This window comes from Trematomus bernacchii, unplaced genomic scaffold (genome assembly GCF_902827165.1).
Source record: "Trematomus bernacchii unplaced genomic scaffold, fTreBer1.1, whole genome shotgun sequence".
NCBI classification, from domain to species: Eukaryota; Metazoa; Chordata; class Actinopteri; order Perciformes; family Nototheniidae; genus Trematomus; species Trematomus bernacchii.
The window spans coordinates 630851-644785 of record NW_022988176.1 but is presented as its reverse complement, the minus strand read 5'-3'; the positions used below and the strand labels follow the sequence as shown (position 1 = coordinate 644785).

At 39.5% G+C, this 13935-nt stretch overlaps 1 protein-coding gene across 1 annotated transcript; it reads left to right on the top strand.

Annotated features, from left to right (window-relative positions):
* Window positions 1-573: 573 nt before the first annotated feature.
* Window positions 574-13775, top strand: si:dkey-98f17.5 (uncharacterized protein LOC569123 homolog). Its single transcript, XM_034122456.1, has 12 exons — window positions 574-754; window positions 2141-2252; window positions 4059-4152; window positions 5839-5893; window positions 9136-9276; window positions 9358-9518; window positions 9617-9715; window positions 10481-10626; window positions 10783-10954; window positions 11318-11430; window positions 12032-12119; window positions 12677-13775. The coding sequence occupies exons 1-12, from the start codon at window positions 643-645 to the stop codon at window positions 12728-12730; spliced, it is 1347 nt and encodes a 448-aa protein (XP_033978347.1). The 5' UTR covers window positions 574-642; the 3' UTR covers window positions 12731-13775.
* The last annotated feature ends 160 nt before the right edge of the window (window positions 13776-13935 follow it).

Genomic DNA, 13935 nt, shown 5'->3' with positions numbered 1-13935 from the left:
TAAGTTGTAAGAAGTCAAAAATATAACAATTATAAAAAGAAAATATAAAAAAACAATAACATTTTATCATTAAAAAAGAAAAGAAAAAGATTGACTTTTGATCAAATACGTTTAAAAACAAAGGGTGTAAAGCAGTGTTTCTCAAACTTTTTCATACCAACCAAGGACCACTTAACCAATAAAAAAAACACTCGCGGACCACCTAACTCCACAAATATCCAACATCACATCGATGTTCTAGAACAGATTACAAATCGCCTGAAAATGGTACAAACAAGTGGCAACATGTGTGATGAAGGTGTTGAAACTTAAGCTCGCTCCATTGCGGAGATATTCCCGTGAGAGTGCGGAAAACTTAATTGTATTTATTTATTTCAAATGTGAAATGTTACCAATATACTCACGGACCACTAGGGGGCACTCACGGACCACACTTTGAGAAGCACTGGTGTAAAGTTAAAGTTAAACCTGTTGCCTCTGTCCTCGGTGTCCTGTCGCTGTCTGACCGCAGCACGGCGCTGTATCCCCACACAGTCCAGGTGTCACACTGAAACTCTTCCCCTGGCGGTGTAACACTGAAGCTCTTCCCCTGGCGGACCGGTGAAGGAAAGAGCAGAGATTCTGCAGACTCAGTTCATAATAATGTCGGGCAGAAAGCCCCGGTCTGTTGCAAACCCTCTGGAGTCTGCGATCACCACACCGAGTGAGAAGATACTGAAAGAATGCCACACTTTATATGTCGACAGCGAAAACGGTAAATACTCAATCACGGGGAATAATGCGTCAACGTTAAAGCGAAGTTAGGACCGTGAAGCAGGTCCAAGCACGCATAGTTTAAAGGTTATGTAACTTAGTGCAAGGTGGGTCTTAAGTTTGTATTGAATGTAACACGTAAACGCTGCTGGGTGAATACAAAGGAACTTGTGTGTGCAGCTGCAGCTGTCAGCCAGTGTCAAACACATGACATTGAACACTGGCTCCTCTGCAGCTCCTTAAGGGCAACGCCTTTCCGATTGCAACCTGTCTGAATACCGCACACACACATTCAGGTTTCATCGTTATATTTGTGTTTTAAACGTAGAGGAAGTGGGCCTAAACGTAAACAGCCCCTCCTGAAATGTACTCTAGAGATATAGGGTGCAGCCCAGGCATTTCTTTTCAAGGTCCTCCTGGTACATATTTGCAAAACTGTTTAGTCTTCAACAACACAACTCTGTTAACTGATCTGGTAATTTACCTAAGTACAGCTTGTGGCATATGTGGGAATACTTTACTTGAATATTTGTATTTAATGAAACTTTACACTTCTACTTTAATACATGTCAGAGGCATAGTAAGTTTGACTAATTTACATATATGTAACAATTTATGATATTACAATTTTACATCCCCTTGTCCAGTAACCTATGCTTCCCCACATTTTTGAAAAACTGGATTATGTATTCCTTAATGTTTTCATAAAATTATTTTACTTCTTAAATTAGATAAACTACTTAAGCTAAGCACAGTGCTGTTTTTCTGAGTTTACAAAACTTTGACCTTTTAGAGATGTGTGGATCTCACAGGAAAGACACCATACCACCATGATACTGTTATAGAATATGGTGCATTGCTGTAGATTAAATCACCAAACAGTATAAAGGGGTTAAACTAGCTTAACCTTAAACATCTACAGTAGTAAAATGCAACATATGGTACACATAAATAGAGCGGTATTATTCATGAATAAAAAACAGCATATAGGCTATAATATAACAGGACTGACAGGGAATATTTTCACTGCATTAAATCAACTTTTGATACTGATGACAAAGTACATTTTGCTGTTATAACTTAGCTGCAGATTTTTCGCACTGTAATTATTCGGACTATAAGTATACTATCTGTGTGAAGACTTTGCTCTTACAGCACTTCAAGGAGATGTCCACTATGTGTCCTGTCTTAGTTAATATAGCATTATAGTTTGTAAAAGCCTTCTGCCACGTTGAATGTTCTCAAGCCTTTCTTTATCAGGAGAGGTTATTGCTTTTTCAGGATCACCCTGTTCCAACACACACATTACATTGAGATGATACGACTGTAATAACACCATGCCCCGCTCACTGTGTGTGTTTCAATGTGTGTGTGTGTGTGTCCTCAGGCCTGGTGAAGATAGCCAGCAGCCTCGGAGTTCGGCTCCTGCCTCCCAGAAAGAAGATCATTGTGATGATAATGGGGAACCACTCTGCAGGGAAGAGCTCTTTCATTAACTGGTAATGCATGATATGGTTTATAGGAATAAGTCTTAGGAACACATTAAATACAAAATAAAGCCTCAGAAAAACAAAAAGAGGAGAATACGATGACCTTACTTCACTATTTGTTATTGTTTTATTTCACCCCTGAGCTTATTCTAAATTGAAAATGAGCATTAAGGTTCACATTTTTGTAATGTCTCCATAACATATAATACTTGTGATGTAGTACTTGTTTTATTTTATAAATGTCTATACTAATTTGTAGTAAAATAACCAGATGGAAATGTCTATTCTTTGATTATACAACTGATCAATACAGCTATTTTATCACAGTAAGTGCTGTGTATTCAATATTTTGAGTCTGGCTCTTTGATAGCAACATTGCCCACACTGGTCTGATTAAACTCAAAACCACAGTAATAACGCTATAGCCAAATATATATGTTATAGTAAGGGTTGTTAGATTATTTTCTTTGTCAATTAACCTTCCGTTTTCTTTTCTATTTAATCAATTTGTCTTAAAACTTTTCAAAATATAAAAAAATGTCCTTCACATATTCCCAGAGCTCAAGGCAAAATCCTCATAAACTAGTAATAATAATACGTATAAAAAAGTTATTCCATTAATGAAGAAAACATTGTCGCCAATTGATTCACCATTTTAATAATGTATTGACTTACCCTTTTTGCTCTACATTTAAAAACACCACAGAGGCCCTACTGTAGTGTCCGTGAGGTGCTGAAAAACTCATGTTATATCTCAAATGTTCCACTAAGCTGATGCAGGAATGTGTTTTGAACAAACTCCATAAAGAGCACAGTTGTCAATCATGCCTGCAGCCGCTGACCTCACATATTTTAAAGCGTTTAGGGAGGACCTCCTCTGGGGCAGTCGGTGTTTTTAGCATGAAGTTGTTAATTATGTGTTAAAGAGTTAACACAAATGGAAATATTAAATAAGTTCTCTCTCGATTTTCAGAGGTGCTGTTAAATTGGTTTATTTCTCTTTAAAGTGGACCTATCATGCTATATTATAATAATATAGTATAGGACCATACCTATATTAGGCATATTTATACTTTTTTTTTTTCAAAATACCAAACAGATCATGCATTTTAGCCATGCCTCATTTTGCTCAATTTGCACTTTTTTAGCCCTGTTTTTGCAAGGGCTGATTCTGTGAGAACAGCACCATCTACAGGCCTGGCATATGTACTACAGCGTCTCCAGCGCTTTCGAACGGCAATGGCCGTGGCTGTCTCCTCCTGATTGGTGGAGTTGGCCCAATAGCCGTAGCGCCACTGTCCTGACGTCAGGACAGTGTTCAAATCTGGATCAGTTTTGATCAGATCCGTTGCAGCCCCTTTTTTAGAGATTTGGGTATGGAGGAAAATAGAGAGGGTTGTGTTTTCTGACACTTGGTGAGTTCCCTGGAACACCGGGGACACATATTCATGTATAAAAGACGTACAAAAGTGCATTTTGCATGATAGGTCCCCTTTAAGTTACAGCACTTGGTTGGTTGGGAAAATAATAGATTTCTCCCTGACAAAATCTCCCTGAAAATAGTTGTCACTATTATGAATAACATAATATTTACATGACAATTTGTGCATTGCTGAGTAATGATTAAGATTCACAATTTATTCACATTTAAAACGTAACTATTAATCATTCATTAAAATACTTATCGAAACAATAATCAACAAAATGTGGGAATGTAGAAATACAGCGTTGTTGCATCAGGTCCTGTGTACTTATAAATGCAACATTAAAGATAATAGTTTTTGATGCATTTAATGCCTCTTGATGTCATTTCAGGTACGCTGAGGAGCACATACAGAAAGCAGGCGTCGCCATCGAAACTCAGGGATTCACGTTCGTCACAAGTGGTCGAAAAAGAGAATCATTGACGGTAAGAACGGCATGAAGAGGGCCAACATTTCCAGCTCTCGTACAGAAGAGCTTCATGTGTATAAGACCTGATGAAAAGCCAAGTGCCAACTCATTATCAAAAAGAGAACTACAATAAATAAAACCAGCGTTGTGCTGCTTCCGCTTTACTGCTTTTATAATTTAAAGGGGACCTATCATGCAAAATGCACTTTTGTACGTCTTTTATACATGAATATGTGTCCCCGGTGTTCCAGGGAACTCACCAAGTGTCAGAAAACACAACCCTCTCTATTTTCCTCCATACCCAAATCTCTAAAAAAGGGGCTGCAACGGATCTGATAAAAACTGATCCAGATTTGAACACTGTCCTGACGTCAGGACGGTGGCACTACGGCTATTGGGCCAACTCCACCAATCAGGAGGAGACAGCCACGGCCATTGCCGTTCGAAAGCGCTGGAGACGCTGTAGTACATATGCCAGGCCTGTAAGTGGCGCTGTAGTCTGCCACAAAAGCAGTGAAGAAGACTTGGTTACCATGGTTACCCTTCTGTTTATTCTCCGCTGTGGCTTTTTTTCTCCCTCCCCGAGGCAAGCGTTTGCTCCCGCTGCAATGCAATCCCTCCCCGTCGAGGCAAGCATTGTAATTCTCTCCGGTTAGTCCACCAGCAGATGACAAACACCCACCTCTCCGCCTCTTCCAAGGAACGAGGGGACTGTGCGGCAGAGTTTCAGTTTCTTTCGCCGGTCAAGATGTCCGTTAAAGTTGAAATCTTCCGGACAAAATTAGAAAAGTGCCGGTCAAAGGTCTTCTTTGTCATTTATTGAGCTTTAAAACAAATGAATAACGACTCTATATAATAAAACACGGAGATCTCTTTTTCTCCCCCTCTTCTGACAGCCCAGCAGCTGATCAGAGCACGGCTCCCCTCTCCTGCAGGGGGGCGTGGTCAGCAGAATCAGACCCGTAGACAGCAAACAGCACATAGAGCGAAATGAGGCATGGCTAAAATGCATGATCTGTTTGGTATTTTGAAAACAGAAACGTATAAATATACCTTATATAGGTATGGCCCTACAATATATCATTTAAATATAGCATGATAGATTTCCTTGAATCCGGATCATACCAGTGTTTGTTAATTGACAGCGTTTCATATTCATATGGCACTTCTCAGTTTGGGGATGAGTGATTTCTGAATGCATGACTACAGTGACGGAAGTGAAGCTGCTCCTCTTCATAAAAGTTGATGCAGCGATGCGTTTGATGTCAGCTTGTACGAACAGAGGCACTCCCTCAGTCGCTTGTGATTTCTCATTCTGTATGCTGCTCGCTCCAATGAGGGACTTGGTTGTATAGACACACACACATGCAAACACACACATAAAGGATGCCTCTTTGCAGCATATAAACTGTAGGAAGGGCAGACACCTGTCTCTCCGTCTTCTCTCATCCTCCTTCTCCTCCTCTGCTCATATCCTGCTGTGGTGAAGGTGATGAGGATGAATAATATATTTGCAGTGCAGGACTGAGGAGTGGAAGGATTATCTTCTGTGTACAGGAAAAGCTTAAAGCGAGCTGCAGCTGCTGGAAGACTGAATACGGAGAACACAGAGGACTCCGTTTAAGCGGGAGGGATCTCAGGCTGCAGATCAATATTTGTCTCATCAGTTTATTCCTTACATTTCTTTTTAACTCTTTCACAGGGCAATGCAACGCTTCATCTCTACCCTCACTTTCGACCAATCCTTGAGTTCAAAGGTAAGCCTTTTCTCTTGGTGTAGCATCAGTAACTCCTAATGGGTTTCTGACAAATGCACTATTGATTGATTGATACATTTATTTCGAACAAGTACAAATAAATAATTACAAAACAAAACAAAACAAATGTTGCAGTGCATAGTCATGTAAGAGAAATCAAAAGCAAAAAATGACATTTACAACAACAACAACAACAACAGCATTAGCAACATAAACAGTGCCACATCTAGTGTTCGAAAAGGAGTGAGAAGAAGTATAATTTATTTAATCTCACCCCCTTGTCCCTAAATGATTTATATATAATCTATAATCTGCAATAATTATCATTATTATTGTTATTATTATTATTAATCTGCTTTACCTGTTGATTGACATATATACATATACACATATACATACACACACACAAACTGAACACTATTGAAAACAAATGCCATGGTTGTACTGATTATGTGTTTATATGCCATGCTGCATTTCTATGTTCCTAATCTTATCGTAATGAGAACTGTTTGCTTTGTTTCTAATGAGGCATCAAAACACCTGCCTATCTCACATAATAGAACAGTAAAGTAAATGTTTAATGTAATGAGTGTGAGGAGAATTAGCCTTAATAGCCTTTGAAAGTAACATATTTCCTGCTTTTGTGCAAAACGATAAGTCCAGTTCTGCAGTCTGAGTACACAACACGTTCTCATTTGCCTCTCTATGACGCCTAAAATCGAATTAATGTCATTCCTTTTCTAGTGTGTACAACGGAAAAATATATTTTGATTGTGTTGTTTTTGGATCTTTCCCTCTGCTGGAGTCATGATAGGAAACAGCAAAGGGGGGATAAAGAGTTCAAATCAGCTGGAGAAGCAGCGTTAGGAGCAGTGAGCAGGGTGTTATCATGAGCTGCAGCCACAGATGGTTACCTTTATGATAGTGCCCTGCTGTGTGGCGCATATCCTACTGGGAATGTTTAAAGTGTGTGTGTTACGGACTCATTTCAAATTCAGAAGTTGAGAGATTTAGCTATTTGAGATCAACAAATGTAAATGTTTTAATCCATAGCATGAACTGAAATCTGTCTGTTTATTCCTGCGTGTTGAAATGTAACACGGATTTGTCTAGTTTCTGGTCATCTCGTGTGTTTTGAGATTTGAGTTTATGAGCTTCACCTTGATGACTCAACATCGCTGAGTCATATCTTTGACGTATTACGTTTTCTTTATATAATCAGACGCCACCCCAGTTCCCATTCTCATTACATCTGTGTTGTTAGATATGGGAATAGAGATTACTCTCACATTGAAGAAGGAGCATATTGTTTCAAGAGAATGAGTCTGGACTCTCTGTTCTGAATACACTGGATGTTGAGGTGCAGAAGGTCTGGGTGTGCCTGCTCTCTGAGTGGGAGCATCAGCTTGGAGGGGGGAGGGCGCTAATGTATGTGCATGCGTTTGACGGTGAGTGTGTAGAGAGTGAAGGTTCACTGGGTGCGCTGTATGGCTTGTGAGTCACACGCCCCATTGACAGCAGTGCAGTGGAGTCAGGAGGAGCTGCTGAGAAATGTCACAGCCATTAGAGAAGCCACAGCAGCAGCAACAGCTCCACTCTGCAGACCCTCAGCAACACCAACGAAATACCAGCAAGCTTTTTATTTCAACTTCAACGTCGCCTCTGGAAATATCAGCATTTGTTTACCTGTCACAGCGGCTCAGGATGACTCATCAGAAAAGCACCACTCCTTATGTGGGAGTATAGCGGCTGATGCTATGCAGTTTGATCTCCTTTGGGATTTGCTTAGGAGAGACTTCTTAATATTGTTTTAGACTTACATAAGGGGTGTTTATGTCTTTATATTTTCAACCTGTTGTCAAGACTTTGAGCTGCAAGTGAATGGATGGTTTTTAAAGTGCTATATTGTGGGATTTAAGTACTATATTGTTGGACTACATATATTTTTGGCTGTGTCTTTTACAAATGTTCTTTATATGTATTTGTGCTAGACATGGTTTGACCTGTTTAGTCCAACAAGTTCTTTTTTAGTCTTGGTTGATGCAGCATTATTGCAGCCTTTGCCCTTCTCCTCATGCGCAGGATCTCCAGTGCAGCCTTCTCAGTTACAGTCACTTGAGGAACTTAGCACCCATCGGCGAGTATCACTCTCCTTTTCACCTTTTGGGAGTCTCAGAGGACTTTTCTCCCACTATAGTGGACGATTACATCTGTATCTAAGCCAAAGGTTTAGAGGGACTTGCATAATTCCTGATGTTGAAATGCATGCATGTCTGAGGGAAGTATCGACCTGTTAGAGATCAAACATGAAGCTGTTTGATAGTATCTGCATATATATGTTTTTCCCACAAGAGCATCTAGTCACCTTGCGTGCGACAATAATTGCTCAAAATTAACTGTGGGAATTAGCTTCCCGATGTGTGATAGGAGGCAGATGCATTAATACTGTGGCCATGCTGATGTAAGAGAAACATGAGGGAATGCTAATGTGCATCGCTGCAGCACAAGGATGGGATCTGTACTGACTGTTAACACCTGCCCGCTTCCTATCAAACAGCCTCTTTGTCATCCCAGGCCAGTGTGTGTGTGTGTGTGTGTGTGTGTGTGTAGAGGGGGGATGGGGTTATTTTATTAAAAGTGTCTAAATAGTGATGCTGTTCTGGTGCTCAGAGTCTGGGGTTGAGGGCGACTCATGTGTGGTGGTTGTGGTGGAGTAAGGGAACCCCACACAGCGCGTTGCCTCACAGTCGTTCTTCACTGGCTAGCTTTATGTCCCACGCCCCACACTAAAGCTGCCAGTTGAAGAGCTGTTGTGTGCAACCAAGACAACAGACCGCTCAGCAGAAGGGACTATGAGAAAACGTAGCAAATGTTTTCACGTGCTAAAATTCAAGATGAATCTGTGAGGGTGTGGCCGCTTTTTAACCAGAATTTATTGATGCATTTTTCTTTAAAAAAGTGCTTATAATAATATTTTTCTAAATCACCCTGTACTTTTTTGCCATATCATCGCAAATGCCCATTCTTGCCATTTCAAACCTGCGTTCTTCTTGATCTTTAATGTCATTGGCCTTCCTCAGGTTTCCAAGTATTGACCGCACTGCGGCTTCCACTGGCAGATAATAATATAGTCATTAGAGGTGACAGCTTCCTGAAGAGACTGAACCTTGTATTTATCATCTGTTGCTATACATTTATCCTGAAGGAAGCACCTGTACACACACAATGTTGTTTTATTCCAGGTGCTATGGACTACCTGACTGCTGAGATCTCCACCTCCAAGCAGAAGAAGTTCAGTCTGGTGACATTTGTGGACACGCCAGGTCTGGTGGACGGAGACATGGTCTACCCTTTTGATGTCAACGCCGCCATTACGTGGTTGGGTATGTCTTTGCAGCAGTTTTAATGTACACTCTCAATGTGTGTGTGTTCCTCTAATGGATGTTTGTTTTATATTTATGCAGGAGAACAGGCCGACTTGGTATTCGTGTTCTTCGACCCAATGGGCCAGGCGCTTTGCAAACGCACACTCAACATAGTGGAGAAGCTGAGTGAGACAAGTGGAGACAAACTGCGGTTCTACCTCAGCAAGGCAGATGAAGCTGGGAAGGACACAGACAGACAGGTACGTTCACTTAAGTATGGTGTTTTTTCATTTCTATTTGGCTACAATCTTGTAAGGTTGATTCTAAAAATATAACTTATATTTGTTTATTTCTGCAGAGGGTGATGATGCAGATAGTCCAGGAGCTGTGTCGCCGTCCAGGTCTCAACAAATGTGGTTTTGACATGCCTACGATATACATCCCCAACCCACAAAAGGTTAGACTGCTTGCTGTATGTTCCTGTGATGAGCAGTTAACAGGACTTTTTTATTTATTCATACTTTATTTATGCAAGGTTTTAAGAATTTATATTTCTTAAAAGGTTGTTAATTTAAAAGAAATTGTGTTTCCTAACAAAATATTAGGTTTAGTCATTCTATTATATATTATGTTTTAGTGCCCTTCTAAGAATTTAGAAAAACATATTTGGATGATTATGGAGATAAGATCTAAATTATTTTTGGCCAGAACAAACATCAAAATAAATTGTCAAGTCTCCCCATACCTCCTCAGCTCCAGCTCTGATCTTAGGTCTGGATTTAAAGCGCTCTGCTATCCTTGGGGGTTGAACAAACATTGATTATCCTGAAATGTAAATTATCCACTCCAGGTTTCCTGCTGGCTCCCGATGGCTGGAACAGGGTGATTCATTTTGCAATATGATGGCAAAGAGAGTTATCAACCCCCGAGGGAGTGGAGGGGGGGGGGGGGGGGGGGGGCAGAGGTTGTAAACCATAGCCTTTGATAAGCCACCTTTGACTATAGCAGCCCTAGTCCTGAGTTATTACTGCATCATCCTGTGATCTACAACCACGGAGCGCGGTAGATTTGTGCCCACCGTCCGACCTCAGATTTATTTTCGCTGAGCAAGAGTATCTTCACTTCCTGCTGTCAGTCACAGTGCCCTCAGGATCTGTTGTCCAGACCCCGCTCACATGTTTGTACCGTTATTCAAAACTGATGACGCCTTTGTCTTGTTCAGCCGAGCCGCTGTGTGAACCAGATCGATGTGGTGTGTGAGACCATCGAGAAGACCATCAACCAGGCCGTGCAGAAGACCCTGGACCAGCTGGAGAAAGACTGTGACCTAATTTGTTCCACCATCAGCAGCAGACTGGAGCAGGACAGGTTGCTATATGTGTTGAATGCAATATAACCGGATGTAATATGACATCTGAAAGCAAATAAACCACAACACGTGTATACAGATGAGATAAGAGTCACCCAGTGTTATCTGCAGCAGAAAATGTGATATTAAAACCAGATTCCTCTGTTTGGACGCAGGGCCGACGTGACTCACAACAAAAGCGTCCGTCTTCACTCGTTCCTATGTGGCGCTCTGGGTATCTTCCTCCCCGCCCTCTTCATCCTCAGTTTCATCGTGAACACTTTCTCCCAGGAGCAGCTGGACGAGCTGCTGGGTGAAGGGCCGTCTCGGACCCTCTTTGTTTTTACAGTAAGAGTCACACAGTAACTATTTGTTACTACCTGTTCAAATCTGCCTACTCACTGTAGTGCTCCCCATTATATGTTTCATTTGTGTCCACTTGATTGTCTCCTCCATGGTTTCCTGTTTGTGTTTTTATCATGTTTTGTTGCCTATTAGCGTTTTCTTTATTTTTTAACAAATTGTACGGTGTCCTTGGGTGTCATGAAAGGCGCCTAAAAATAAAATGTATTATTATTATTATTATTATTATTTGTAAAAAAAATAAATAACATTGAAATAAAATAAAAATATATAATTTTGTTGCATAATTTGTTATTTTTCCTTGAAGTCAACTCGGTTCTCTGAATGTTTTTTCTTTGTGTCTTTCAGGGAATAATTATGTATTTATGGGACTGGATACCAGAAGATGGACAAGTACTATTTGTCATCGTTTTTGGAGCTTTTTGCTACCTACTGCTTTTCCTAGCAAAATATTTTGCAGGGTAAGTGTCACGAATATTCAATCCAAACATATTCACACGTCAAGCTGAATAATAGCTTAAAAGCAGAATAATTGATTATTAATGAGTCAATCGACAGAACACTATTTTATTACAATTCATATTGACTAATCAGGATTCTCTTTTAAAATAGAGCAAGCAATTATTTTGGTTCAACTTCTAAAATTATTTTCTGTGTTTTGTTTAAGTGCAAGTTATTTTGGGGTTAAGGGTGTTCTGATAGACCTCCAGATTTTGTGTAGAACAAAGGATTAAATCAGAAAGAAAATTGGACAAGATGCTTTTGTAGTAAAGTAGACAGTATGTAAGTCGCTTTGGATGAAAGCGTCAAGGTAAATAATATGTAATGTCATTTTGTCCAGAGGGGAACCAGGATACTTTGAATGAAACGCTAACCCTTAACCATCAGAAAAAAGTCTAAATAATTAAAGCTTTTTCAGTTTTTTCAAGGAGGGTTTGAAGTAGATTCACAACAAATATAAACACATTCTCTCAGACACAAATGCAAACACACACACACACCCAGAGGACGTTGATTGTTGATATTCTAAGCGAACATTGTTGTGATGCTCTTCATTCTCAGCCGAGGGAATAAGACTCTGACGAAGAAGGAGAAGAGGACGATGGCAGAGTACAGCGATTACATCCAGGATATCGTCAAAACTAAGAAGGTGAGTTTATTTTTGTGCCATTGTGTCATATTTAGTAAAAAAATAATAGCTGCAGTTATACCATGTGTAATTAATATGTATAATGCAGAAGGTTTTTTTTGTAAATCAGACAAAAACTATAACCAGACTATAACCCAGAAATGTTTTGAGTCCATTTTTTCAGTTTCTTTTTTCATAATTTAGGTTTTATTTTAATGATCATTGCTGACTGCCATCATTTTACCACTATCCATAAAGTGTTAATATTCAGTTAATATCAGTTACAAAAGAAATACAATCGGTAATGCTGCATTACATGCTGCACCATTTCCTGTGAATCCCATGTGCTTAGAAAGGCAAGTTTAGTCCGGCACAGGAATGGCAGACTAGCTTGTAATAAAACAACCCACAGAAATGTATTTACCAAATGGAAATGCATTGAATGACTTTTACAAAAAACAAAACAAAAACAGTAGTAGTATTCAGATTTCATGAATAGTTTAGATGAACCGCTTTTTGCTTAATTTAAAAACAAAAACAGTCATTTGAATCTAAACCCAGTTCATTTTGCTCCACAGGGGAAACTGTATGATTGGTACCTGCAGCAGTGTGCCGCAGAGTCTGACTTCTGACCCCGGGTAAGCTGAATCCGTTTTCTAAACAGATGATCATCAGCCAGGTGATCGGGTGTGTCTCTTCTCAGTGTGTAGCCTCTCAATGCAGCAGATATCACTGCCAACATGTGTCATCTCAAGAGCTTCGATCAAAGATTAAGTGCCTTTTTTAATCAGTACAGGAAAAGCTGGGATTGATGTTGTTTGATATAAACACATCTTTTATAATGTGAATCGATTTTTATTTCCTCAACTTTTCTAGTACAATGAAAAGCTGATGACAGCAGGTAATGTTTACAAACTTTTTTAATTACTTCAGAGTAAATTCGATATTTTTTATGATGCCCTGTGTGAACTTAAGCTCTCATGTAGCACCGTCCTGAAGTCTGTCATGTGTCTTAACAAAGTACTATAATGTTGTGCACTTAGTAATACTACAATTAGCAATGCTGTGATTACACTTGGGAATTTTGATCGGACATTTTCTCAAATATTTTCATACCAATAAGCCTCCAAAGTTGTTCTATCCTACTGTTAGATGTTTGTTTTGTTGTGTCGTTTGTGAAGCCTTCAGTTACCTTCAGAATGTTTTCACATACAGTAAACCATGGGAGATCTGTGATTTAGGTACTTTGATGTAAATGAGCACTGAACCCTTCATGTTTTTATAGATCTGTGCAACCTAAATCTAGTTTTATCATTATACCATGTGATGCCTTTACTCCAGTGTTAATAGATCTTTTATAATCTTTAAGGTGCTTTTACCCAAATAATTTAGAAAAAGCTCTGGGGGCTGTTTGCAATATCATTGTGAACACTGTCAGTTTGTATTATGTGTTAGAAACCTCACAGGTATCCTCATTCTGAAGGACAATCTTTGTTTATGCATACATCCGTGTGAAACATGTGCAACAACTTGTGTGTGTAAGTTGATCTATTCTGTGCCATTTTTGAAAAAATATTTGTATTGTATGAAAAAGTGGCTCAACAAACTAGAATGCTTTTTGATAAAACTCATTGAATTCTCATAATCCTGCAAACGATTAAACATTTTTCTACTGAATTTGACTCTCCTGTCCATTTACTGTTCTCCTGGTTATAATAAGGTGAATAATGCACACATGAACCACAGGTGGAGTAACATGGAGAAACATAACGTTTTGTAAAGCAGTGAGTAGTTGGAAGACTTTTATTTAAAAGTTTAGTTATAAAAATGGCCTTCC